At 64.1% G+C, this 26,520-nt stretch overlaps 2 protein-coding genes across 2 annotated transcripts in view; one reads left to right on the top strand and one right to left on the bottom strand.

The window, feature by feature from the left end:
- NT5DC2 (5'-nucleotidase domain containing 2) overlaps positions 1-702 on the top strand; it is a 51,043-nt gene extending 50,341 nt beyond the window's left edge. Inside the window, exons 12-14 of the mRNA XM_052649911.1 lie at positions 8-148; positions 233-297; positions 368-702. Of these exons, the coding sequence (XP_052505871.1) occupies positions 8-148; positions 233-297; positions 368-629 (468 nt within the window). The 3' untranslated portion in view covers positions 630-702. The remainder of the gene's footprint in view (positions 1-7; positions 149-232; positions 298-367) is intronic.
- Positions 612-26,040, bottom strand: STAB1 (stabilin 1). The gene is made up of 69 exons (XM_052649901.1): positions 25,926-26,040; positions 21,644-21,780; positions 21,192-21,307; positions 20,900-20,985; positions 20,759-20,828; positions 20,271-20,366; positions 19,894-20,004; positions 19,480-19,676; positions 19,150-19,280; positions 18,854-18,978; positions 18,491-18,570; positions 18,170-18,307; positions 17,890-18,030; positions 17,685-17,747; positions 17,273-17,386; positions 17,142-17,195; positions 16,822-16,902; positions 16,317-16,475; positions 15,844-15,906; positions 15,509-15,604; positions 15,176-15,262; positions 14,799-14,910; positions 14,156-14,342; positions 13,955-14,048; positions 13,694-13,852; positions 12,423-12,518; positions 11,802-11,897; positions 11,613-11,660; positions 11,335-11,465; positions 11,068-11,179; positions 10,616-10,693; positions 10,429-10,527; positions 10,203-10,301; positions 9,990-10,121; positions 9,614-9,742; positions 9,420-9,476; positions 8,956-9,039; positions 8,307-8,502; positions 8,096-8,191; positions 7,958-8,003; positions 7,789-7,865; positions 7,488-7,613; positions 7,243-7,316; positions 7,040-7,114; positions 6,698-6,820; positions 6,378-6,425; positions 6,086-6,163; positions 5,827-5,973; positions 5,318-5,458; positions 5,185-5,244; positions 4,776-4,952; positions 4,606-4,692; positions 4,344-4,493; positions 4,191-4,247; positions 3,909-4,110; positions 3,480-3,629; positions 3,291-3,395; positions 3,055-3,162; positions 2,785-2,978; positions 2,549-2,693; positions 2,338-2,471; positions 2,083-2,248; positions 1,897-2,006; positions 1,695-1,814; positions 1,465-1,614; positions 1,281-1,385; positions 1,052-1,198; positions 849-965; positions 612-768 (listed from the first exon to the last, which is right to left on the bottom strand). Exons 1-69 carry the CDS (start codon positions 26,004-26,006, stop codon positions 712-714), a joined length of 7,707 nt encoding a protein of 2,568 aa, XP_052505861.1. The 5' UTR covers positions 26,007-26,040; the 3' UTR covers positions 612-711.
- Positions 26,041-26,520: the final 480 nt, after the last annotated feature.

Genomic DNA, 26,520 nt, shown 5'->3' with positions numbered 1-26,520 from the left:
CCCCCAGGACCTCATGCTGCGGCACGGCTGGCGCACGGGCGCCATCATCCCCGAGCTGGAGCGCGAGATCCGCATTATCAACACGGAGCAGTATATGCACTCGTTGACGTGGCAGCAGGCGCTCACGGGGCTGCTGGAGCGCATGCAGGTGCGGGGGCCTCCCGGCGGCAGGGCGCGGCACAGCGGGGCCGCCCCCGGCCACTCACACCCGGCACACCCCCGTCTCCCCCAGACCTACCAGGACGCCGAGTCGCGGCAGGTGCTGGCCGCCTGGGTGAAGGAGCGGCAGGAGCTGAGGTGAGTGGGGGCCCGGCAGGAGGCCCCGCCCCCTCGGGCGCCCCCCAAGTGCCCGCGTCTCCTTCGGCAGGTGCGTCACCAAGGCGCTGTTCAACGCCCAGTTTGGGAGCATCTTCCGTACCTTCCACAACCCCACCTACTTCTCGCGGCGGCTGGTGCGCTTCTCCGACCTCTACATGGCCTCCCTCAGCTGCTTGCTCAACTACCGCGTGGACTTCACCTTCTACCCACGCCGCACCCCCCTGCAGCACGAGGCGCCGCTCTGGATGGACCAGCTCTGCACCGGCTGCATGAAGACGCCCTTCCTTGGTGACATGGCGCACATCCGCTGAGAGTACCTTTATTGTCTGGATCAGGCCCGGCCCCACCTGTCCCACCCTCTCCGGGCAATAAAAGCCGTCTCCCTCGAGCCTGTCACTTCACCTCGAGGATCCTCTGTGTGTCGGGGAAGTCCTCCTCCAGGAGCGAGTCCTGAGCACGGGACTGTCGGTTAGTGTCTGGGCCGAGGCTGGGTCCCAGGTCCCCTTGCCACCCCTCAACCCCCCACTCACATCAAAAGGCTCACAGAAGGCCTCATGGCTCCCAAAGACTGGGTTAGGGACGGAGACCAGAGCTGGGCTGGTCCCTTCCTGCCACGGGGAGAAGTCGTCAGCAGCAGCATCTTCTGCCTAGAAAGGCAGGTGAGTCGTGAGAGAGACCTCAGCAGCCTTGCTGGCCCGGACCCCACACCTCCCTCAGCCCCCAGCCCAGCTACCTGGAAGGCAGAGAAGCCAAAGCCGGTGGACCGGCTTCGGGCACGAAGGTAGAGGGCTCCAGCCACCAGGCCAAGGACGGCTCCAGCAGCCACCACAGCCCCCACGCCCGCTGTCACAGGCGGGGCCTCCGGGGCCACCACTGCCCGCTGCAAACGAGGAGAGTGTGAGGGACCTGGCCGCAGTGGCCCCCTCACCCCTCCCCGCCCTGCCTGTCCACGCTCAACTCACGGCCTGTGGCGGCGCCAACAGGGGGCTGGCCAGAGTGTGGATAATGCCATTGAAGGCCAGGATGTCCCACGTGATGACGCGGCTGACCACCACTGCTCCTAGGACCTGTAGGGAGACCGGAGTCAGGCCCAGTGATGATCAGTCAGGGCTGGGCCAGCAGGGCATGGGCCACCTCCAGACTCGCCTCAGGGGCCCGAGAACTGTTGCCAGGGCCCAGGTCACTGATGACGAGGCTGAGGCCCGAGTGCGTGGGGAGCAGGGCACCCTGGCTCGCATTGGTGCTCAGGAAGGTGGTGTTGGAGGCGTGCAGCTCCAGGTCTGGGCCGCTCAGGGTCTGTGGGCACAGCACAGCTGTTGTCGTGGCCCAAGCTCAGAAAGCAGGGTCAGCCCTGCCCTCCCCACACTCCCTGTTACCATGTTGTCGACGAAACCCTCATTGACAGGGACGAAGAGTGTCTTGTAGGCGCGCCCGTCGTCCAGGAAGTCCAGGAACTCGAGGCCCCTCGCGGTGGCGTTGGCGTAGCCCAGTAGCATCTGGGGATGGTGGGGCACAGGGTTGTGGGTGGGTTCCCTCCCCAAGGATCCCCGCTGCACCACACCCCTGGCCCCTGCGTACCCCGTAGAAGGTGGAGAAGTTGGCAGTGGTGGCCAGCACATCCAGCAGCTTCCCGTTGCACACGCTGGTCCCGTCACCCACGAAGCCGTCACGGCATCGGCAGGCCACGTCTGCAGGGAAGGCAGTGCAGTGAGTGGGTCGGCAGGGAGAGAGGCAGAAGCGCACGGGCTTGGGGGGCGGCCGTACCTCGCATGCGGAAGCAGTAGGCGTCCCAGCGCTCCGAGAGGTTCTCCCGGGCGCCCAGGCTGACCACGCCCACCTGGCCGTCCCCACAGTCTGCCGCGGGGAAGACGACGGGGTGGGCAGCCGAGCCATTGGCCAGCCAGCCCACAAGGCAGAGGTGGAGGCCCAGCTGCAACGGCAGAAGCGCAGGCTGAGACCCAAGGCCCAACTCAAAAGGGCCCCCACAGGCTTGGCTCCAGACTCCCAGGCCCCACATACCTGCTGGGCAGCAGAGAGCTGAAGGAGAGAGGCAAGGACAGCTCCCTGGGCCCCACAAGCCGCCTCAGCCTCTGAGAAGTTCAGGCCGTAAGGGCCACTGGGGGCCTGGAGGTGGAAGACACCAGCTCGCTTCTCTGCAGAGGAGAGGGACGCATGTCAGTAGGCCACCACCCGGTAAAGCGAGGGTGCAGGGAGGGGCGGGGAAGCACACCCTGGAAGTGCAGGTCAGTGCACACGGCGTCTGCGTGACAGGGAGGTGGCCGGTCCAGGCAGCGGTCCACAGGTGGCTCGGGTTCCAGCAGACACTGCAGTCCATCACCCACGTAGCCGGCGTGGCACACACAGCGCCGTGTGTTCTGGGGCAGGAGAGCAGGTTGGCACCCTTCAGGGCCTGGGGCAGCCAAAATCGGGGGGCCCCCACCCAGTGGCCCGGCTGCCCGTGCTCACCGGCCCAGTGTTGAGGCAGTCGGCGTGCTCACTGCAGCCGCCGCGGTGGCCATCCTCACAGGGGTTGCGGGCCCGGCAGCTCCAGCCATCGCCCTCGTAGTCTGGCCAGCAGGTGCAGGTGACCGCTGTGCCCACCTGGCTGCAGTTGGCGTGCTCGCTGCAGCCGCCATGCCCATCCTGGCACAGGTCCACCACTGGAGGTGGGAGGAGGGCGTTGGGCCAGGGCACAGGAGGGGGCGGGAGGGGAGTGGGCCCTCCACCCCTGCTTACCTGTGCACATGCGGCCGTCCCCTTCGTAGCCCAGGCTGCACTCACAGCTGTTTCCAGCGCGGCACACGGCCTGGGGTGCGCAGGGTGGAGCGCACACAGGCTGCAGCTCTGTCCCCCAGGGCCCACCCCACACATCCAGGTTAGTGGCTGCCTTCCTGGACTCCCTTCCATCCAAGTGTGCAATTGGGGCACGCACTAGTGTGTGCAGGGTGGGCACAAGCACAGGGCCCACTCACCCAGCTGCACCTCACAGCGTGGCCCCGTCCAGCCCTCATCACAGAAGCAGGAGCCGGAGCCCCCCAGGCCCTCGTCACAGCGGCCATGGGAGGTACAGTTGCAGGCTGGGGAGAGGGACAGGCAGGATGGTGTTGGCACACGGGCCAAGGGGGTCAGGGAGCAGGGCAGGGCTGGGCAACACAGCCTACCTTGGCACAGGGGCCCGAAGGCTCCCGGGGCACAGAGCTCACAGGCTGTGCCGGCGAAACGCGCATGGCACCTGCACTCCCCGCTGCCGCTCATGCCGTCCATACACGTGCCGTGGTGGTTACAGGGGCTGCTGGCGCCGCCAGGGCAAGCTCGGGGAGGGGGTGAGGAGCGAGGCGAGGTCAGGCCTCGTCAGGAGCCCAGCACATGCAGCTCCAGCCTGGACACACTCCATCCTCCACCCAGTGGCAGCGGAGGCTCTGGCACAAGCAGCCCCAGTGCCCAGCCCACCAGCTCCCGTACCACCTACACCCCGCCTCTGCTCGGAACACTCTCCTTCAGGTCCACCCACCCCAAGCCCCTTGCTGTGCTCCCAGCCGTCTTGGGGGCTGGGAAGGGCGGTCGGCAGAGTGCAGCCTCGGGATGCTCACCTCGGCACTCGCTGCCGTAGTGGCCAGGGCAGCAGCTGGGCTTCCAGGTGGTGGTGACACAGTTGCGGTAGCAGCCCCTGCCCAGGCCTCGGGGCTGGCCCCAGTGGCTCGGCCGCGTCCACACACTGCGCAGGGCCAACGGGTGCAGCGAAGGGGATGTCCAGAACTTGGAGAGGTAGCGCCAGCAGGCCTCGGGGCTGCCCTGGGCCAAGAGGGATTGGGCTGCAAACCTGCGCCTGTTGGGCCCTGCCTGAACCCACCACCTAGCGCCCAGCCCCTTACCTGCTCCTGTGAGCCCGGAGGGCAGGGGGGTTCCAGCCCACAAATGCTGCAAACTTTCTGCAAGGAAAGGAGAGCAACACGGCAAGTCAAGTGGGTGGACAGGACAGTGCCAAGTGGCCTTGGCATGCCCCCTCCACCTCTGGCCTCCCTCACCAGCCACAGTGGCCGGGTCTCGAAGCGGTCACAGCGGGCACCAAGGCCAGGCGGCTCCAGCAGCTGGTCAATGCCATAGGCCAGGCCTCCCTCAAAGGGCAGGTGTCGCTGCACAATCCGGGCGGCGTCCTCTCCCACTGTGAGCGCGCCCTGCCGGGGAGGGGCATGCGGTAGGCGGGCGACGTCACAGGCGTTACTGCAGCCCCACAGTCCCGGCCACTGCCTCCTGACGCCCTCATTCAAGCTTCCTCCCCAGACTCACCGGCCGTGCGCGGCTGCAGGAGAAGGAGACGGGGGTCCCATGCATGGTGCGCAGGGGGCCCAGGTTGGGCAGGTCAGCTGCCAAGGCCTGAACACATGGAGCCACGGTTGGAGCTGGGTGGGCAGCCTGAGGAGCAGGCAGTAGGGACCACGCCCTGGGGGTGCACCCACCTCGACGTTGCGGATCACGTGGCCCCGCAGAATGGCTGCCAGCTTGTCACGGTGGTCCTTATGGTAGAGCCAGACCTGGCGATCGGGAGGCAAGGCTTGTAGGGCGGAATCTGTGGGCCACAGCATGGTGAGTGGCCTGTGGAAGGGATCTTGAAGCAGGGGCAGGAGCCCAGCCATCTGGCGAGAGAGAGGAGGTGCAGCAGTCACAGCCAGTGGGCTGATGGAGGGGCCCGGACTACAGGGGCTCAGGAGGGGCTCCAGGGACCCGGGTGACCTTCCCACCAGCCACACTCCTCTGCAGCCATCAAGGACATACACGCGTGTAGTCAGATGTGCGGGCACGTATGAGCGCACACACTGACAGTCACCCGCATGTACACACACTGAAAATCTCACACGGGGCCAGTACCGTCACAAGGCCACTGAAGATCTTGTAACCGAAGGCCTCTGCAGCAGCGGTGAAGTTTCTCTGGGGACAGGGGCTCAGTGAGCAGCGAGGTCAGGAGGGGAGGGAGGGTCCCAGGCCCGCAGCCAGGTCCTACCCGCGGAGCTGGGGCAGCGTCAGCTTCCCAGTGCAGCACTTCTGGCGGCAGCAAGACGCGGTCGATGAAATGCAGGACACCGTTCACAGCCTCCTGGTCGCTGCTCACCACGCGCGCGAAGTCATTGATGTAGATGTTGCCCTGGGGGTGGGCCCGGGATGAATGAAGCCAAGTGCCGGGGGGGACTGGGGCGAGTCTCAGGGAAGGAAGTGGGCAGGACCAAGGCAGAGGGCGGCTCTCGCCTCCTGCCAGGGAAAGAGCTGGCAGGATTTGGCTGGTGGGAGCCCCACGGACACAGGGCCACACTCAGAAGTCCCGAGCCCAGGACTAGCCCCTGGCTGGTAGCACACAGCATCCAGGGCTGGCGTCATCTCCCTGTCAGTAAAGCCGGCCTGGGAAGGTGAGAGGGTCTTGACGGCACGGGCGCAGGGCCCAGGCGAGGACCCTGGGAGCAGTGGAGTGCTGAGTCTTGGGCAGCCCGCGTCGGGGGTGGGCGGAGCTGGGCCTACCTCCCTCTCGCTGAAGCGCAGCGGATGCCCCGAGAGCGTGGTGGCATAGCCCTCCTCCAGCAGCTCCTGGCTTCTCAGCTGCCGGCAGCCAACAACGTGGTACCGGAACACAAGCTGGCGGTTGGCGCGAATCCGGGCCAACTCGTCCTGCAGCAGGAGTCACAAGGGTACCGGGGGCCTCACTGCCACCTCTGTGCCCAGGCAGGGCCCACAGCCCAGCAGGCCCACCCCCCCAGCCTTGCTCCAAGGGCTGAGTCACCTGTGACATGTTGGTCATCAGATCTGCATGCGGCACAAAGACTGTGAAAGGCCCATCCCCCTTGAGGTCCTTGTATTCCTGAGGGAGAGGGTAACAGCTTGAGTGGAAGAAGGGCAACTTGGGACCAACTTCAGGCTTCTACTGATTTTCCAGGAAAAGACCTGGACTCAGAAACCAAACAAGCAGTCAGCTCCTGACCAAATGAGACTATCAAGGCTCAGAGATAGGTGGCACCTGCAGGTCAGAGAGGCCCAGGCTGGACCAAGGATGTGGGGGCCAGCTGGTCACTCACCAGGAGATGGAGGCTGAAGAAGGAGGCGTGCTTGTCCCGAAGCAGCTCCTGAGGCAGGGAAGGCAAGGGTCAGCTCAGAGTCTGATCGGCCTCATCAGGGCTGGTGTTTGTCCCAGCACCGGGAGCCCAAGGTCTGGCCAAGGCAGAGATGAGGAAAGTAAAGCCAGGGCGGTCTGCTCTGGGGTCAGAATGGGTTTCATGGACCGTAACTGAGTCAGGCCTGGGTGGAGTCAGGATCAGGAGCAGTAGCCAACACCATGGCTCAGGCCCATGGGGGTCACTGCCAGGGTCGGGTCGGGGCCCTCCCTGGGCGTCATTACCAGGCTGACGCGGGCTCGGCAAGTGAAGCCATCCCCCACAGTGCGGACTGCGTCGCAGGCGCAGGTCCTCTGGCCATCCCCCGTGCTTTTGCACACGGCATAAGGGCTGCAGCCTCCGTTGTTCTGCGGTGGGGACAGGAGAGAGGCAGCAGTGACTCCCAGGCTTCCTCGGCCCCGACCAGCCCTGGGGAAGGGGCCATGAGCTTCCCTGTCCACGCCCCAGAGCCCTGACCTCGTGGGGCCCTTCAGAGGCGCTCAGGACCCCGCTGGGGCTCAGGAAGGCTGGGCACCCCCTCCCCGGCCCCTCCCTCTTTGACGCTGGGGGTGCCCTGGGGGCCTGACCTGGGAGCAGGGGTCCAGGAGCACACAGGCCCGGATGCCGTCCCCACTGTAACCTTCGCGGCAGCTGCAGGAGACCTGGCCACAGACCCCAGTCAGCGGGGCTGCGGCCCGGGGGCGCGCCCCTCCGAGGCCCTGGTCTGAGGAGCACCCCGCCCTGCAGGGGACGGCCCGGCCCCAGTGTGCGGCTCCCCAAGTTGTCTCACCTGCTGGGGGCCTGTGGGGATACACTCGGCATGCATGTGGCAGCCCCCATGGCGGATGAGACAGCTGTTGGCTTCTGGGGGAAGAGGCGCTGGGATGAGGGCTGGCCCCTCCATCTGTCCGTCCATCCGGGTGCTCTCCCCCTACTCTCAGCGCCCACACTCCCGCATGCCCCTCAGCCCGTCCTGGCCTGACTGAAGCCAGACCCCCAGCCTGCATCAGCCCTGGTGGGGGACCCCAGCCTCACCCTGGCACAGCTCCCCGTCACCCGTGTAGCCGTCCAGGCAGGTGCACGTCCGCTGACCAGGTGCCACGGTTGTGCAGTTGGCGTGGGGGGAGCAGCCGCCATGGTCACGCGCACACGGGTCCACCGCTAGGGGCAGACGGGCCCAGAGAGCTATGAGCAGGGCGGGGGGCGGGGGACAGCAGGGACCAGGGGCAGCGCAGGGGAGAAAGGGGAAGGCCAGGGGGAGGGTGACACCCCAGAGGGGACAGAGACTGGATCTAAAGGGCGTGGAAGGGGCTCTGGGGCGGTGGAGTGGCTGGACCTGAACAGGAGACACCGTCGCCCGAGTACCCCGCGGCACAGACGCAGGCAGGGGCTGCAGCCGAGTCCTGCACACAGCTGGGGGGACAGCAACAGCTCAGGCGGGCCTTCCAGCCCCCAACCCTGGCCCCAGCGCCCCCACCCACCGGCCCCGGGCCAAGCTCACTCACTTGGCATTGGGGTCGCACTTCTGCAGGCACTGAGGGCCACTGATTTCTGCGGGGGTAGGAGGATGATGGTTCTGACCATGCGGACCCCAGAACCACCTCCCCAGGACTCGCCCCTCTCCCCGGGGGGCTGCTCCTCACTCTGGTCACAGCGGAGGCCCTGCCAACCCACATTGCAGATGCAGCTTCCGTCCCCGCGGAGGCCCTCCTGGCACAGCCCGTGGGCGCAGTCACACACTGGCAGCAGGATGGGGTGGGGGGGACAGGCATCAGCCAGTGCCGTGCTCTGGGGTCTCCGTGCCCACTGCCCTCGGCCAGCGCCCCACCTCTCCTGCCCACCCCCCGGGTTCACCTCCGGTGCAGTTGGGCCCGTAGCGGCCCAGCTCGCACATCTCACAGGCCGTCCCGTGGAAGCCCTCGTGGCAGCGGCACTCCCCGCTGCCCAGGAGCCGGTCCTGGCACTGCCCGTGGCCCGAGCACATGCCGCCCAGACCCCCCGGGCACGGCTCGCACAGGGTGCCGAAGAAGCCAGGGCAGCAGTCGGGCACCTGTGGGGGGGCGTTAGGATGTCAGGGGTGGGAAACCATGGGGGCCGGCAGGGCCAGGCATCTGGGGGCCACGGAGAAACGGAGCCCGCCCTCCACAAGCCTCTTCAGCAGAACTGAAAGAAGGGCCAGACCAGACCCCACAGTGCAGGGGCGCAGTCACCCCACTGCTGCCCCAGGGCTTGGCTGATGCAGTCAGCTCCAGGCTGAGCCCTTTCTCCCTCTCCGCACCCCCAGTCCCTGGAGACAGGGCCTCAGGGACACACACCGGCCCCTCCAACTTCAGCCCTCTCTCCCTTCCCCTTCCTCTGGGCATCCCGGCTTCATCTCCATCCCATCCCCTGCCGCTGCCCCTGAAGCCTGATCTGGCCTCCTTCCCTGCCCCACTCCCACCTCTTCCTCTCTGGTCAAAGGCGGGGGTGGGGGGTGGGATGGGGGGCCTGTTTCAGGGCAAACCTGGATCTTCTTGGCACACGTGTACGAACAGCCCCGGGAGAAGGTGTAGCCAGACCGGTAGACACAGCTCTTCCTGGGGGTGTCCTGGAAACGGGGACAGGCAGAGGGCTCAGCCAGCAGTCAGGGAGGGGCAAGGTGGTGAATGGGCAGACAGACAGACTACAGTGATCAGCTGGTGAGACAGGTGAGCAGGACAGATAGCAAAAGGGTCAAAGAAGGACCAGAACAGACCCCAGGAAGAGAGGGTGGGTGAGACCCAGACGTGGGCCGCAGGCCAAGTGAGTCTGGGTGAGGCCTCCTCTGGGCAGACATGACCCAGGCCTCCGGGCCTGCAGGGAAGTCGAGTGGCCCATGCTGTCCAGGAGCCCATGTCTGGGTGAGCAGAGCTGGGCTGGGGAGCCTGGACACCTAGGGCACGTGAGAGCCGGTGGAGCAGGGACAGAATGAGCTGGGCCCCTTCTCACCTCCAGCTGGTAGCCCTGAGTGCAGCGGAATTTCCGGCTACAGTTCACACACTTCTCCTGAGGAGAAAGGGGGCAGAGGATTAGGCGGTCCTGAGGCACGGGCTCCAAACCCACCTGGCCTCCTCAGCGGGCTAACAGCTCTCCCACCCTCCCCAGGCGCCCCTCCCGCTAGCCAGCGCCGCCCGGCCTCTTACCCGCAGGGCCTCTGCGTGGCTGTGCAGGCAGCGGCTTGAGCCCACCATCAGGACCCCCGACAGGCCAAAGAGCGAGCGGCCAGGGGCCTGCAGCACAGGGCCTTCCAGCGGCACGTGGTTCACCTCGGGCTGGGGTGGGGGGCAGAGGCTGAACCTCTCTCCCCACCCCCTCCCCACCCTTACCTCAAGGGCTGCAGGCCAGGGAGGTGCCCCATATCTGGTGTAACCCCATGGACTAGGGGGGTCTCCCGGGATGGGTCGTCCCTGGACCACAGGCTGGAGGTGCCCAGGTGGGGGAACTCCAAAGGAAAGGGATGTTCAGGAGCAGGGTGCTGGGGGCAGGGTCTGCTTTGCCCACCCCCCGCCTAGTGCCAACCTGGCCACTGTGGTTGTAGAAGACAAGCCAGTGGGCGGGCCCCAGGAGGGAGCTGCGGTGCCCCCCCTTGCCCAGGGCCTCCGTGGAGAGCGCCTCGCCCAGGATCACGTGGTGTCGCACAACATCCGAGTCCTGGAGCGAGGAGGAGAAGCTCAGGGGCCGTGGGATGGGAGGCTGGCCCGCCCCCGGTGGCCCCGGTCCCGGTGATCTCACCAGGCTGCTGCTGTTGGCCTGGGCCTCCAGAGAGCGGTTGGTTGGCACGAAGATGGTGTAAGCGGTGGCAGCCTCAATCTGGGGAACCAGCCTGTGGCGCTAGGGGCAGGGGGCAGGTGTCAGGGGTGGCCCGCTCGCCCTCAGTCCCTGCCCTGGGAGCCAGCAGCCTGGCCACAGCCAGGGAGAGGGTGCCCCTGACCAGACGCCCTGCTTCGCCCGCCCTTACCTGCAGCAGCTCCCGGAAGAGGTGGAAGGCAGGTACCGAGTCCAGCTGCTGCAGCAGCCCCTGCCCCCCCGGCACATCCCCTCTTGGAGGCAGTAAGACCTGGCATAGAGCACAGGGGCTGGTCAGCACACCCCTGCCCTGGCCTGCCTAGAAGCTTCCCTGTGCGCACGCCCCTCTCCAGCCATACCTGGCTGAGGACATGGAGGACACCATTGGTGGCAAGGAGGTCAGCCACGTCCACGCTGGCGTTTTGCACCCAGACCCTCTGGAAGGCAGCAGGGAGAGCTCAGGAGACACAGGCAGACGCTTAATAGCACCAACAGTGGCTGCTGGCCACACGGTACCCAACCGACCTGGACACCCTCCAACTCAGGACATACCACATGGGCACACAGACCGTCGCTGGGGGCCAGGCATGAGGGGACAGGTGTGCACACGCAGACCACAACGGACAGACAACCCCCAGCTGGGCACTCATTCCAGCCCGAAGATGCTGCCCAGTAGCAAATGTGTCCTGAGCACAGCGTCTGGGCTCGGCCCTGGCAGGGCAAGGGGACCCTGGGCTGGGAAGCCTGCAGCCACCACTCGAAGCACCCCCATGCACCGTAGGGCCCCTTCTGCCCAAAGCCCACCACATACCCCACTGACGTTGTGAATCTCCCAGCGTACGGTGGGGTTCAGGGTTGATACATTCTGCCCGTGCAGCCGGGCCAGCTCCTCCTCGGACAGGGCGCCCTGGAGAAAATGGGCCCTGGAGGGACACGGTTTAGGGGGGCCATGGAACCAGGTTAGTGTAACCTACACACTTCACCCCAAAGGGTGAACACATGCCAAGTTGAGGACCTCTGGGGAGGGGCTGGGTCTTGCACGAGAGCCCCCTCCCAGAGCCCAGCCCTGGCAGCCCACCTGACCAGCTGCGGCAGCAGCCTTGGCTGAAGCCAGAAGGCCTGGTCCTTGCTGCTCAGCCGACGGATGGCAGACTCCGAGGGCACCAGGGCTGTGACTCGGCTGTCGGCAGGAAAAGTGATGCCGGCCCCCTGTGCACGCGGTGTGTGGGCGTACAGGAGTCAGCAGGCAGCCACCACCTTGAGATGGCAGTCCCCAGCCTCCGGGCCTACCCTCCACCCCCAGCTGTTATGTGGCCTGGATGTGAGTCCCCAGCCCAGCATTCCACCCGATCCTACCTTGACCCACTGGTAGAAGACGGAGAAGTGGGCATTTGCCTCCAGCTCCTGAAGGGAGAGAAAAAGCTGAAGTCACCCGTCTGGGGCCAGACTTGAGCCCCTTCCCGGGAACCCTGAGCACTGCCCCACTGCCCTCCCCACCCCCGAGTACACGAGAGGACTCCTGTCAGAGAGCAGGGAAACATTCACCTTGAGGATGTCTCCGTAGCAGCTGAAGCCATCACCCCCATAGCCAGGAGGACACGTGCAGACCCGCTGGCCTCCCCCCACTGCCCGGCAGGTGGCCTGGGGTGGAAGGGCAGAGACACGGCCTCCATTCAGCACCCGATGGCGAGCAGGATAGCACCCCTCTCCATCTCTCCGCTCGCCCCAGCCCATCCACTTGTCTGTCCGCCTACCCACCCCTCTCTCCCTCCACCCAGTCTGTGTTCAAGCGGCTCCTTTGCTGGGCCTGGCCCTGCCCCCCAAGACCAGTGAGCATTTGACATGCGTCACACTGACCCACCACAGCAGACGGGGCAGCTGGGAGGCCCTGGACCCTCAGGAGAGGCCTGAGCTGAGAGGAGGAGGAGCTAGCCAGGCCAAAGGGGCGGCAAGGTGGGGCAGGCAGTGGAGACGGAGTCTGGGCAGGGGTGTGGCCTTCATAAGGAGGCATCAAAGCTCTGTCTTATGGGCAAGCAGGTGACAGGGTTCAGATTTGGGATACAGAAGGATCCCAATCCTGACCGGAGACAGGGACACTGCAGGGGCCAACCTCCCCCAACCCTGATGCCTCCCCTGGGCACAGAGACCTCTCAGGGGCCCCCTCACCAGATCATGGCATCCCCCATTGCCCGCCCGGCAGGGGTCAATGGGACTGCACATGTAGCCGTCTCCGGCGAAGCCCAGCTTGCAGGTGCACCGGCTCTGGATACGGAGAGGTTGGGGGCGGGGAGCCTCATTGCACCAGAAGCACAAAACTCTTTCCTCCCGACCGCTCAGCCCCCAATGGGCGCGTGCCTCTGGAGAGGCCTGTTCAGACCCCTGAGGAGCCCCTCCCAGCCCCACCCTGGGAGGGTCGCGTTTCAGTGCAGAGATTGAGGCCCTGAGGGGAGACCGGCTCTCGGGAAGAATCCCAGGAAGTGATGCTGTCGAGAGGGGCCTCCCGTGCAGTGTGGGGCCTGGCCAGGCTGCTGAGGTCTGCAGCGCGTGTCCACACTGCAGGGGAACCGCTAGTGAGGCTCCCCGGATCTCAGCTGCCCCTCTCTGCATGTTCAGGGCACCTCCACCTGCTTACTCCATCCTCAGCTCTGAACTTGAAAGCTCCTGATGGAGTTCGCATCCAGCTCTCAGGTCACCTGAGTGCCTCTGCTGAGGCCCCATGAGTGTGGTCCAGGAGCAGAGGGAGCCCCATGGGTCCCTGTGCCAGCCCAGGCCACCCAGAGGCTGATCTTGACACAGCCAGGCCTGGCCTCCCAGCTTGCATGTTCGACTCTTCAACACTAGCCAGCCTGCGGGCTCAGCAGCCTGACAGACCTCACAGGGAAGGTTTCAGGTTCTGAGATCCTGTGACTGGAGTCTGAGACTCCCGAGTCCCAGAGCTGGATGTGCACGAGTCTAAAGATTTCAGGATGTCAGTCTCCTTGGTCAGGGTTCCGCTCGAGCTTCTGCTCGGTACTGAACCCCTACGTCTAGAACAGTGACTAGCATGAGACAGGTGCCTGGTGACCTGTGGGAAAGCAGTGAGCGAGTGGGTGAGCTACTCGTCATAAGACAATGGCCCCAGCGGCCAGTTAGGGCAGGGCCCTCACCCCCGAGAGGCAGGAGTCGCAGCCTTCTGGTCTGGCAACAGTGCTGCCCTAGACTGGCACTGGAACGCACCTTCCTCTCCAACTATTGGGACCTTCATGTTGGCGTCTGGCACCTGTCCGCTGCTCTCAGACTGTACAACTCAACATTTCAGAACTGGATTCCCACCTGTGTCTGAGGTTTGAGACCCTGAGCTTGAGTTCTTAGAATGGATGTTGCTAGAGTCAGATGAGCTAGGGGGAGAGTTCCCCACTCCCACCCCACCCTGCCCTCTTGAGGCCTGCCAAGCTCACCTGCCCAGGCCCCACATAGCTGCAGAGGGCGTCAGCATGGCAGCCGCCTCGCAAGTCCAACTCACACTCGTCGATGGCCACGCAGACACGACCATCCCCACTCCAGCCCTTGTGGCATGTGCAGTGGTGGGCGCCCCGGGCCCCAGGGACACACTCAGCCTGTGAGAGCCATGGATAAAGGACTCAGGGTGGCAGGCTGGGGACGAGGGAGTCCCGCCTCTAGCCCATGGGTCAGGCCTTCAGGGCAGGGGCCAGGCTCACGTTCTCCGAGCACCCGCCACGGTCTGGGCGGGAGCAGGGGTCGCTGGGTGTGCAGGAGAAGCCATCACCCTCGAAGGCATCCAGACAGAGACACCTGGGGTGGGTGAACGAAGGGCCTCCAGTGAGCCTCAGCGAGCTCTGAGCAAACTGACAAGCACGGTCACGGCGGGTGGGGGGCAGACAGGGAGCCCACGTCCTCACCTGGAGACACCCCCCTGGTTAACACAGCGAGCATGTGGGTGGCACTGCTGGGCCTGCTCCGTGGACCCACAGCTCACCGTGGACTCGTTGCAGAAGCGGCCGCTGAAGCCTGGGGCACACGTGCCACGCTGGCATACCCCCCCACTGCCCGGACGGTTGTCACATAGACCGTGGACACAACCGCAGTCTGCAAGGAGCAGATGGAGCAGGGAAACTGAGGCAGAGGCATGGCTGGCTGGGAGCCAGGATGCAGCTGGGCAATGCTGGGACCCGAGCAGCCAGAAAAGGTCTGACTGCAGGGGCACAAAGTCAAGTCATCCCAGACTCGAAAGGAGAGAGGGAGAAACAAGAGCGGAGCAATTCGTTGCTTACAGTCACCCTATTCTAGCTGCCCTGCTCCCAACACCATCAGAAAGTTCTTCTGTGTGTCTGACCTAAACTCTTCATGCTTTAGATTGAACCGTGGTTGTCTTTCCGGCATGGATCAAACAGACACCTGTTTGTGTTTCCAAAACCTTCTCCATGATCTGTGGCCTGAACCCTTCTTCCTGAGGTTCTATTTCATGTCTTGGGAGTCCCCAGCCCACCTTGCAAGCAGACCCTTTATCTCCCTGGCAAGGGGGCTTTGGCCAGGACCACCCACCTTCCTGGCACTGCTCTCCATGCTTGTTCGGGTTGGAGCAGATGTGGCAGGCGATCCCCTTGTAGTCTGGGAAGCAGAGGCAGGCCCCACTGCCCTGGACCCCATCGCTGCACTGGGGGTGGGCAGGAGGCATGAACAGTCACTGGGAGGCGATTATCCACACCCTCTCCCACAACACCCCTTCTCCCCACAGCCTAACTCTGTGCTCCTGCTCCCTGAAGAAGACCTCCTGCTGGGAGAGACCTTGAATCACCGATGCTGCCAAAAGAACCAGCCGCCTAAAAGGCACCTGGCCTGGGAGGGTTCATGGGTGACTTCTGCTCAACCTAGGTGCTCCTATCCCCCCACCCATCATGCCAGGGGAGGAGAGGACTCACGTTGCCTTTGCCGTAGCAGGGGTTGGAAAAGCCCCCAGGACACTGTAAACAGTCAGGCCCAAAAAACCCTTTGCAGCAGCCAGGTTTCTGTTAGAGAACACATCTGAGGGTCTGTTGGGAGCCATGCTGACCCCCCGGTCCAGCTGGCTTCTGCTCCCTGGTCCCATGTCTGCAGCAGGGGGTGGGCGAGGCCCCTCTGGGACACCTTTTCCACCATTAGGAGGCAGCACAGCTCTCTGAGGATGGCAGCCCACCCAGCCATCCTGGGGGGCTCCCGAGGAGAAGCCAATGCCCCGGGTCGCCAGGGAGTGAGCGTCCTGTGTCCAGGCTCACCTGGATGGTCTGGTTGCAGTAGTGGGCGCAGCCCTTCTTCAGGACGTTGAGCCCAGTAGGGTCGTGGATATAGACACACTCCTCAGGAGAGATGTCCTGGGTGGGCCGGGCCAGGCTGGTCAGCAGGCAGGGGTCCTGGGCTGGCCCCCTCACCAGGCAGCCCTGGTCAGAGGACCTCACCCCCATCCCTGGGCCGGGCACTTCCACCGTCAGTGGAGCTGCGCCTCCAGGGCCGGCCAAGTCTCCCAGCCCAGCTTCCCCACCCTGAGCCAGGGCAGAAACCCCGCTGGGCAGTCAGGAGTCAGCCCCCAAGGACACGGCCAGGGGCTGCTCACCAGCTTCACGCTGTTGGGAGGGCACGTGCTGGTGTTCAGGGCTTGGCAGTCCACACAGGAGCCCTGGGCAGGGCAGGGGGAGGAGGGGAGAAGGCTAAGTCATGGTTTATTTATTTAGCAAACCCTACGATGGTGGCACTGAGCCAAGGCCTGAGATAGGAGAAGAGTCACCACAGGAGGGGGCAGGGGAGGCGGGGAGGGGGCATTCCAGGCAGAGGGAAGAGGGTGAAGGCCTCGTGGTGAGAGAGCTCATGTGAGAGCTGCCGAGGCCTGGGCGGGGAGGCTGGGAACAGGGTGGAAATGCAGGAGTGATGGCCAAGGGCCTGTCAGGGGGACTGCTGAGGGCTGGGCGTGGGACATCCAGGCCAAACTGTGGGGCCTACGCCCGAGCCCCAGAGCCACCCACTCTCTAGAGGACTAGAGAGAGGCGCCTCTCCTCCCTGGAAGGCGGCCCCCACCCAAGCGGCACTCACCGCCACGACCGCGTGCTGCTCCTCATTGCAGAGCTTGGGCAGGATGGGCAGGATGGTCGGGGGTAGCAGGATGCCCTCCAGCATGTGGATCACGCCGTTGGCAGCCAGCAGGTCCACTCTCCGCAGGGGGACCCCCTCAGGCCCCAGCAGGATGCGCCCCTGTGGCAGAGCGCAGAGTGCACCCTCGGCCTGCTCCCCCTCAGCCCTCCTCGCGCTGTCGAGACCCACCCTGCTGGCTGCCTCTTCACCGCCCCCCGGCAACGTCTCCTGCCCTGGCAGAACCGCTCCAGCCTCCATGCCCTGATCCATGAGGTTTCTGCCACACGGAGCCCCCCGACTTCACTGGGAACCAGGACAGGGATTTGGACTGTGCCTGCTCCCACACGACCCCCACCACGGCCTGCCTGGGCTCGAAGGGCTCGAAGCACAACAGCAGGTCCGAAAGAGGCTTGACACTGGCTGGTCCCCACCAGCCCCTCCACTGGTCCATCCCTGTGGAGCTTACCTCCTCTGAGATATTCACAGCCAGGATCTGGTTTGCCATGGTGAGCACCCGACCCTTGGAGATGAGCTTCTCAACAGTCAGCTGGGGTGGAGGAAACGGTGGCCTTAGGCCGGGCACTGGCCACACCTTGGGGCCATGCCCAGTCCTGCCCAGGTGACTTGCGGCTACCACCTTGGTCCCCAGACTCTTCCCTGTGCTGTCGAGTCCAGGTGGCAGTGGGGAGGAGAAGGGGGCCCGGGGGAAGGCCGGACTCTGCAGACAGATCCTCTGAGGGCCCAGAGGCAGGTGTCAGCTGGCCACCCTCCCAGAGGACCTCTCACCTGGCCATGGTTGTAGACGTGGTACCTCACCAGTTCCTGCAGTTTGGAGAGACCCTGGCAGGAGAGAGGGGTCTTGGCTGCTCAAGGCTCTGGGCCCTGTATCCCCAGCCCCCTCTCTCTGATGAGCTTACCGCCGTGAAGAGGTAGACCAGGCGGCCATCCCGCAAGCCATCCACTGCCTCGTTGCTGGGGGCAAAGACTGTGAAGGGCCCGGGCCCATCCAAGAAGGAGGGCAGCCCGCAGTTCTGTAGTGGTGAGAAGGAGGCTAAGGGGCTCTGTGGCCAGCCCTTACCTCTAAGTGCTGCCTGGGCCCTGCAGCGCTCAGCCTGCAGGGAACGCCCACCAGGAGTAAGTGGGAGATACTGGCAATGGGTTCACGCTACCACAGAGCCTCAGGATGGGGATGGGCAGGTTCTAGGACAGGGGCGTGGGCCAAGGCCCGTCCTACTCCGGAAACCCAGATCACTATGGGGCTACATTCTGGGCAATGAGGGATCCTGGCCAAAAAGATCAGATGAGCTGGGACCTTTCCCCCAGACTCACCTCCAGGATGGTTTCAAACCGGGTGAACACCTCATTGGAGGCAAGGATCTGGCCGATGGTCCTCTGTAAGAGGGCACGAGCATGAGGGCCCAGAGGGGAAGGAGCTCTGCTCCAGCCCTGCCCAGAGCTGCCGCGGGGCCTTCTCTGAACTCAGCGCAGGTCAGAGGTCATCCAGCGGCACAGGGCTGGGGGAACAATAGCTTACCTTGGGGTCCTCAGGGAGCTCCGGTGGGGGCTGCAACCGCAGGGCAGTGACGACGTGGAAGAGGCCGTTGGCCGCTGGGTAGTTAGCCTTGTGGATGGTGAATGTCTGCTGCGGCTGGTCTTGGTATTTGTAGGTGTATTTCTGACGAGACACAAGCTCATTGGCTCAGACTCCAAACACCCACCCCTTGCCCTAAGGCTCTGTCCGCCTCCACGCCTCCTCCTGGGCTGTGTTCCCCACCTGTGACTCCTCTGGTCCCCAGGCCGAGGCCCCTGCTTACCCTGAACCGGCTGAAACTGACAGTGATCTCTTGCCCGGCCAGCGTCCACCAGCGGCGTGGAGCCTGGGCCCCCGCCTCCTCCAGCATGTGCTGGCCGGCGATGACGTGCTGTCTGCATAGCTGCTGGGCGACAGATGCCTGTGGGCACAGGGGCGGGGGTGCCAAGTGGGCCCAGGGCGGGCGGTCCTCTATCGTGCCACCCCGCCCGAGCAATGGGGGGACAGGGAGCCTCCCAGGGCTTGGTCCTGAGTGCACGGGTGGTGGGGACGCTTTTCGGGCCCCTCAGCCTGGGGCGGGTCCAGGGAGGAGGCGGGGGCTCACGTTCATGGTCCTGGAGGAGACGAGCGGTGCCAGCACGGTGAATGGGCCCGACGTGCTGAGGATCTCCCGGCACCCCTGGTCTGGGGGCAGGAGGGGGCACGTCAGAATGGGTCTGGCAGGCCTGCAGGCATCAGTTCCGGGTCTTGGAGCATTGTTGGGGGGCGGGGGGATGTTGGGGCAGGTCTCGGGTGAATGAGGACATCGGCATCTGGGGGGCTAGCTCCCACCTCCATCATGCACCCCAACCCAGTCCATGCTCTGCTTCTACAGCTCTCGGGCAGAGAATCAAGGCATCCCCAGAGAGTCCACCAAGGATGCTGGGTGTGAGGCGCGGGGTTGCTGGCAGGCGGCAGGGTCACACACCCAGCATGGCAAAGGCGACTCTCAGCCGCAGTAACATGCTCGTCTGGCTGGCCTTCTGAACCTCGTGGAGCAGGTGTCCATAGCAGGCGCGCCCATCCCCCACCTCGCCCTCTTTGCACACACAGCTGGGGATGTGGGTAGAAACCAGTCATGTTGGCGGGGCATGGCCAGGCTCCCCCTTCCAACCCTTACCCACCACCCACACAGGCCCTGAGGTTCGCATGGGCACATGCTTGCCCCGGCCCAGCGGCCCTCTCCGCTGTCCCTGTGGCCCAGCCCGAGGCCCCTGTGCTCACCTGGTCTTTCCATCCGGGGTCACCTGGCACGTGGCTGAGCGGTCGCAGGAGAAGGCGGAGCAGTGGGCGAAGCAGCCCGCGGAGCTGTCGTGGGCAATGCTGACCAGGCCTGGCTTACATAAGCAGGAGGCCTGGCCGCCCAGCCGGGGAGGGTGGGGTGACACCATGTCCGTGAGAACCCAGGGAGCTCCGCTCGCCCCCCCGGCTGCCCTCCCAGATGCGGGCTGTCATCCTCCTCTCATTTTATAAACAGGGCAGCTGAGGCTCCCAGAGCTGTGCCAGAGCCACAGCCAGAGTGAGTGGGGACAGCGCTGGGGGCCGCCAGCTCACCTGGCCTGGTCTCCTGTATAGACACAAGGTGGAGTTGCTGGGGCAGCCGCCGTTGTTGGTGGTGCACGGGTCCTGGGGCAGACACACCGTCCCATCCCCGTAGTAGTTCTCAGGGCAGCGACACTGGGCCTGCCCTCTGGGGCCTACAGAGCACTGGGCCAGTGGGGAGCAGGGTGACGGCCGGCAGGGGTCGGAGGCTGCGGGGGCACAGAGCCCATGTGAGCCGGGCCCCAGGAGCCCCGGCCTCCGCAGCCTCTAACCAGGGTGGCCCACAGATGGCTGAGCAGGCTGGTCCACACCTTGGGGGCGGGCCCTATTTCCCTCCCTCCCTGAAAATGGCCAGACTGCACTTGCTGCTTTAAAAGGATGCTCGCCCTGAGCTGGGGCCCTAGCCTCCTCTAGCCCCTGACTTACCCCGGCACTCGTGACCCTGCTGGGTGTAGCCAGGCAGGCAGCTGCAGGAGGGGGCCTCTTCAGAGCACTGGGAGTTCCGAGGACAGTTCAGGGCCTGGCAGGCAAGCAGCTCTGAATGGAGAAAGGAGAGGATTTATTGCAGCAGCTCCAGGTTCCAGGCTGGGGAGGAACACTGGAGCGAAAAGGCTCTGCCCACTCTGCTGTGTGACCCTGGCCAGGGCCCCACCCTCTCTGGGCCTGTGGGCGGTGAGGGTTTCAGATGACACCCCCTCCCCCAGCCAGCTGTGGGCCTTTCACACTTAGAAGGAAGCCAGGCTGCAGGCAGAGGTCCCATCCTACTCTGGCTGGTGAGGAGTGCCAGCCCAGCGGCTGCTCACCGTGGTCACAGCGGGCTCCAGTGTATCCAGCGAAGCACAGGCAGCTTCCATCCCCGCGCGGCCCATGGCGGCACACGCCATATACACATCTGCACACTGGGAGGGACACACAGGCAAAGTGGGATCCTGGCCCCACCCGCAGGCACACGGGGATGTTGAGCCCCTGCCCTCTGCATCTCCAGAACTCAGTGCCCACGGGCACAACCTCCAGATGACAGAGGCATAGGGCAGGACCGCAGGGGAGGTAGGAGCCCAGGGCAGGCACCTGGCCTAGTCTGAGGCCTCAGGGAAGGCTTCCTGGAGGAGGCCTCCAAGAACAGCACATGCAAGGGCTAGAGACGTGATCAAGCAAAGCTCGTGTCCCCAGAGGAGATGTATGAGGCTGGACGGCTGGGAGGGAGTCTGACAGCGGTTGGTCGGAGGGACTGGGTCCACACTGGCCCCCAAGTGGACATCGGCCCCGCCCTCCTGCTGGGCCAGTGGCTCACCTGACTGGCAGTCAGGCCCAAACCGGTTGGGGTCCCGACACTCCTGGCAGGCTGAGCCACCAAAGTTCTCCTGGTGGAGAGATGCATCAAGTTAGCGCAGCCCCTCACGTTCCCCCCCACCCAGTGTCACTGGGCCCTCACCTGGCACACGCAGGTCCCATTCCCATCTATGCCATCCAGGCAGGTCCCGTGGCCGCTGCATGGGGTCTCAGCACCGCCGGGGCACTCTGCAGACCCACACACACATATAGAACTCAGGTCTGTCCCGAGGACCCCTGGTTCGCCCAAGCCCAGCAGCTCTGGGCAGCCCCAGACGTGGGCCCTCCCCTGGGGGCAGCCAGAGTCAGGTGGCCAAGCTGTGCATTAAATGAGCCAGATGAAGGGGCATGCGAGCGGGCGGGGGCGTGAGGAGCAGGGCTGGGACCCCCCATACCGTAGCACTGGGACCCCCAGTAGCCAGGGCAGCAGGCCTTCTGCACCATGTCCTTCCAGCACTCCAGGCTGCAGCCGCTCATGGACAACAGAGAGTCCCCCAGCTGGACCTCGTATCTGGGGACCAAGGATGGGCAGGGCGATATGGGGACTGCCTCCTGCAGCCCCCAGCCCAGCCTCCCAACCCTGGGTTCCGCGGCTCTTACTCCTCCCCCAATCCCTTCCCTCCTGGACCCCGGCTGAGCATAAGGCCTGGCCCGCGGCAGACACTTTGTAAATAGCGTCAGGCCTGCCTCCTATTCCTTTCTCCCTGCCACCTCTATCCCACTGGAGGGGCCAAGAGACATGTAGATGAGTGAATCCCTGCCCTTACTCCCCAGGCCTGCCAAGCCCTCTTGGTCCCCTGCCACCCCACAGGATACCCCGGAAGCAAGCAACGGTGGGGAGGCACACCGGCAGTCCTGTGAGATCTTCTCCGGGAAGGCTCGAGTCCAGCCTAAGGGACACACTCGCTTCTTGATGGCAGGGCACGGGGTGCAGGGTATGTGAGTGACGAACTTGGTCTTCACATCGCAGCGTTTGGACCGGACCTGGCCCAGGGGCAGGGTTTGGAGTGAGGGGCCTGGACCCTGCACACGGCCAGGCCTCGTGGTCACAGCGAGGCCGAGCACCCCTCTCTCCAGGAGCTGGTTCCCCATCTGTTCATTGAGGAGGCCCCGAGTCTGAGGGGACCCTGCCTGTCACAGGCTGTCCCTTGCCACAGTGCGTCCCCATGTCCACAGCCAGGCACCTCTGCCTGGGGGCCCGGAGGCACGCACAGAAGCCCAAGTCTCTGCCTTCTGACTTAAAGGGCATCTGGCGTTTTTGTTCCATTCTGGGTGATTCAGAGGAGGAAACTGAACCCCGGGCAAGTGGCCCTCGCCCGTAGCCACTCAGGGACTCTAACCTAGACTCTCAGCCTAGTGCCAATTCTCACCTTTCATTTAAACACAAATGCTAAGTGACAGAGGTACACTGCTGGGGAGTGGAACACGGCCACAGCATGCCCCAGCCCCAGGCAGGATGAGAGCTTCAGCCACATGTCGTGGGGCTGCCCGTCCAGCTGGCCCCCTGCTCTGACCACATCCCTAGCTCTATGCTGACTGACCGCCTCCGTAGGCCGAGGGCCCTGCCTGCTCCCTCAGGTCAGAGGCCCAGCAGCCAGCACCAAGCCTGCAATAGACCCACACGAGCAGGCATGTGGGAGGGAGTCTGAGTTTGGGCCAAGCGGCCCCAAGCCCTGGTCCAGGCCTAACCCATGACCCCACATGCCAGCTGGGACCCAGGGGGCCACTGCCCATCACTAGGCGGGCAGTGCTGGCAGTGAGGGAGGTGAGAGGACTCATGTCGCATCCCGGGGAGGCAGCCGTTGAGTTGGGACCTGCAGGATGCATGAAAACTGATCAGAGGCAGTGCTCCTGGCAGAGGAGACACGAGAGGCAAAAGCCAGTAAGTGGGAAGAAGCAAACAGCCGCGTGTGATGAGGCAGAGACAGGCAGAGGGGCTTGGGCCAGGCCAGCGAGGGGAGGTAGAGTCCAGAGGAGTGCCAGGACTCACTTGTGTTTTCAACGGGTCCTCTGACTGCTGCATGGAGAACAGAGCAGGGGACAAGGAAGAGAGTCATCCAAGCGGCAAGAAAGCCCTCAAGTCCCACCTGCTGGCCTGTCATAGCTCCCCCAAGTCCACCGCCACTGGGGCTACCATGAAGGCAACCATGTTCCAACTGTCTCCAGCACTGACCCTGAGCGACACTCCCGGCTGCCGGGAGAGAAGAGACCCCAGGGAGGAGCACTTTGATGAGGCGAGGTTTCAGGGACTTGAGGCCTGGCCTGGAGACACTGAGAAGTTCCCATCTGAAAAATGCTGAACACACTCCAAAGGGAGTGAACCCAGAATATCTCTTTCCTAGAACACATCACAGATGTGTGGCTCTCCAAGCGAGAGAAAAGGAGAAATAGTGCCTGAACCCTTTTCTGGTGAACATGAAGGGCCCGGGGCCTCTCCCCACTGCTGAGATTTGGCCTTTTCTGCTCCCTCTGTGGTCTGCAAAGAGGGAAGTTGCTGTGGGAGGCCTCAGGCTGGCTGTAGGCTGGATGCTATGGTCTCATTCCCCATCCTGACACTCGGACTTTGCTGACCCAGGGAGTGACTAGGAAGTTGGGTAACTCCCAGCCAGGCAGCTGCTGGCTCAGGGCAAAGGCTTGGCACACAGCTGGTTCCCCTGAGGACCACCTGGCCAGCCAGACACAGCTGCCAGCGCCATCACCAGGGGCCTGGGGACCAGCGAGAGAGCACCGTCCTTACTCCTGGACAGAATGGGGTTCCATTAAGTAGGGCACGAGTTACTAGCATGGGAGGAAGCTGGAGCCTGTGCCCTGTTGGTGGAGTGGATACACATTCATGAGATGTTGCATCTGTAAATCGGTGATGGATGGATGCACAAACCAGTGACCAAATCACACCTTTCTGGGACCTCACCGGAGGTGGGCACTCAGGCCCCCTCTGCCTGGTGGCCTACAACCTCACCACTCATCCTACTGGGTGGAGTGCAGCTGGATCCCAGCCGAGTGCTGAATCAGATTCCCTTCTTCCCGAGGGCATCTCAGGACCCGTCTGAGCCGGGCAGGCACCGCCTCCCTCCCTGCCCTAATCCAGAACTGATTCTGCAAAGTCTGCTTCCCACAGAGACACTGCTGGGGAAGTTAAGGAGACACGAGGTGTTAAGCTTGTTGAGAGAAGATGAAAGAAATTCCCCCAAGCTGGGGTCTAGGGCCCAAAACCCAAACTCCCTCGAGACCAAGGGATCTCCAAACTTCTCCTTGTTGCAGATCAGTGTCCCTCTCCCCTCAAACCCCAGCTGAAGACTGCAGACTTCACTTGCACCAGCATGTGCCCAGCAGACGGGGCACTGGCTGAGACTTGAATAGGCAGGTGCTAAGCCCCCCTCATCCAGGAAGCCTTCCCTGACTTTGCTGCCTGAACCTCCGTGTGTCAGAGTCCTGCTCCTCACCAACTGTGACCCGGAAGTCATCCCGTCCCCTCAGAACTTCAGTTTCCTAATGTTCACAGTGAGCCTCATGCTACACACGGTGCTGAGAGGCCAGCGTTGACACATTCCTGACAAAATCCCCAGGGCCTACTTTCCTTGCCCCGGCTGGCTGAACCCCAGCCCCAGAAGGCAGATTTACAGGTGGTCTGCGACAAGAAAGGGCTTCCCAGATGGTGCTAGTGGTAAAGAACCCGCCTGCCAGTGCAGTAGACTAAGAGACCCGGGTTCAGTCCCTGGGTAGGGAAGGTCCCCTGGAGAAGGCAATGGCAACCCACTCCAGTATTCTTGCCTGGAGAATCCCATGGACAGAGGAGCCTGGTGGGTTACGGTCCATGGGGTTGCAAATAGTCAGACACGACTAAAGTGACTTAGCATGCAGCACACGTGACAGGGAAAAACTCCCAGCCTGAGTATCCCCCCAAAGACCCCGTCACAAGAATATGAGGTGACCTTTGACATTCCCTTGTGTTGTACACACGAGGAAGCTGAGGCAGGGAGGAGGCAGGAACCACCTGCAGGGCTCAGCAGGGCCTGAAACCCTGGCTCCGCCACCATCTCCCTAACCTTTTCAGCCTCAGATCTGCCCGTCCCCAGCCCTGACCTGGCCCTGAAGCTGGGGAGGCCCCTCTCCCCGCCCCTCCTCTGAGGGACCCCAGCCAAATGAGTGACCCCGTGCCGGCATGGGGCCTGGGTCCCCAGCTGGTCCTGCCTGGCAGTGGGGCCTTGGGTAAGTCCTTGGCCTCTTGGGAGCTCAGTCTGACTGTCAGTGATTCGAGGACTGTCACCACGCCTAGGGTAGGGAGCTCTTACAGAAACTCCAGTCGGGATAACGTCCCCACAGTGGGGCTGGGCGGACCTGCAGATAGGCAGTCCGAAGGGGGCTTGTGCACGCGAACCCGACAGCCGTGCCCTCGGACCCTGTCAGCTCCTTCCTCGTGGCGGATCGGGACTCACAGGGCGTGGCTCCGGAGCAGGACTAACCTGTCTCTATAATCCCTGGGTTGGCTGCTTCAGGCAGAGAACAGGGCCCACTGCTCGGGGACTGGGAAGATTCAAAGGCATGACGTCCCTGTGCCCAGGGCTGTGTACTTGGCAAAGAGCAGCTCTTAGATGTGAGGGTGTGATGGGTGGGTGCTGTTTGCCCAGGAGGACTGGGTGTGAATAGACCTCACTATGCCTCTGGGCACTCTTAGGGCAGGACACAGGCACACACACATGTGCACACACCCAGCACGCCTACACACAGCCCACGTGAGCCTCTCAGTCTGTCAGCTCCGCAAGGTTGGGGGTGATCACATCTCCCACCCTCAAGCCAGGGCCAGAGAGAAACCAGGCCTCGTTCCAGACAGGGGGATGGGCCTGGCTCCATACCCCCAACCCTCAGGCTGGGAAGCCCTGGGAGAGCTGCCCACACCACCTGGCTGGCTAGCCAGAGACAGGCAACCCCAAAGCAGTGAAAACACAGACCTCAGCCTGGGGAAGTGGGCACAAGAGCCCAGCCCTCCGTCCGGCTCAGAGAAGGTCAGACAAGCAGCAGCTGCCCTGTGTCACCAGCCCCGTGCCTACTCCATGAGCACACCCTCTCTGCTCCCACCGTGGCCAGGAGAGCCTAGATATCACACCCCCCGATGACCAGCTCATACTCACCTTCTGCTCCCCAAAGAAGCTGGGGCCAGCCAAGCAGAGAGCCAGGAAGCAGAGCAGGAGGTGGCCACGGGGCCCTGCCATGGCCAGTGGCGGCTGGCGGGCACGTTGTCCGGAACAGAATCAGGGCAGCGGTGTGGGGAACGAGCTCTAGGAGGCAGGCACTTCGCTAGCAGGCAGGACGGGGCGGGCAGGCGCTTTAAAAGCAGCCGGGAGGCCCCGCCAGCTCCCCCCCACAGGAACCCGCCAGGATTTCCTCCTGCATATCAGCAGCCTGCAGGCGGAAGGGAAGGTGCTGGCCACTGACCCCTGCATGGATGCCTGGGCCCTACTTGGGGCTTCCTGGCCCGGGACCCTCCTCCTGGCATCACAGCCTCCAAGCCCACCATTAGCCACAAGCCTGGGGTGTATCAGAGTTGGCGAAGTCCATTCAGGGGCAGATGCAGACAACTCCCTACCCCAAGCACCTACAAGCCCAGAATGTTTCATTCAGAGGCTCGGGAGGGGGTTCTGGAGGGTCGGGGAGAGGGCAGCCTCAAAATTGGGGCTGGCTGCCTCCATCTGTCCAGCTGCTCAGGGCACCTCGTGGCCTCTGTGC

Source organism: Budorcas taxicolor, chromosome 1 (genome assembly GCF_023091745.1).
Source record: "Budorcas taxicolor isolate Tak-1 chromosome 1, Takin1.1, whole genome shotgun sequence".
Taxonomy (NCBI): domain Eukaryota; kingdom Metazoa; phylum Chordata; class Mammalia; order Artiodactyla; family Bovidae; genus Budorcas; species Budorcas taxicolor.
The sequence above is the reverse complement of the archived record's forward strand: the minus strand, read 5'-3'. Positions and strand labels throughout refer to the sequence as shown.

Excerpts from the sequence above, each read along its gene's own strand:
- STAB1 (XM_052649901.1), bottom strand. The coding sequence starts at position 26,006 with ATGGCAGGGCCCCGTGGCCACCTCCTGCTCTGCTTCCTGGCTCTCTGC. Across the intron at positions 16,903-17,141 it reads ACGTCTACAACCATGGCCAG|CTGACTGTTGAGAAGCTCAT; the intron begins GTGAGAGGTCCT and ends CCTCCACCCCAG. Across the intron at positions 9,040-9,419 it reads CTCAGGGCTACCAGCTGGAG|GACACCCCCAGGAAGAGCTG; the intron begins GTGAGAAGGGGC and ends CCCCGTTTCCAG.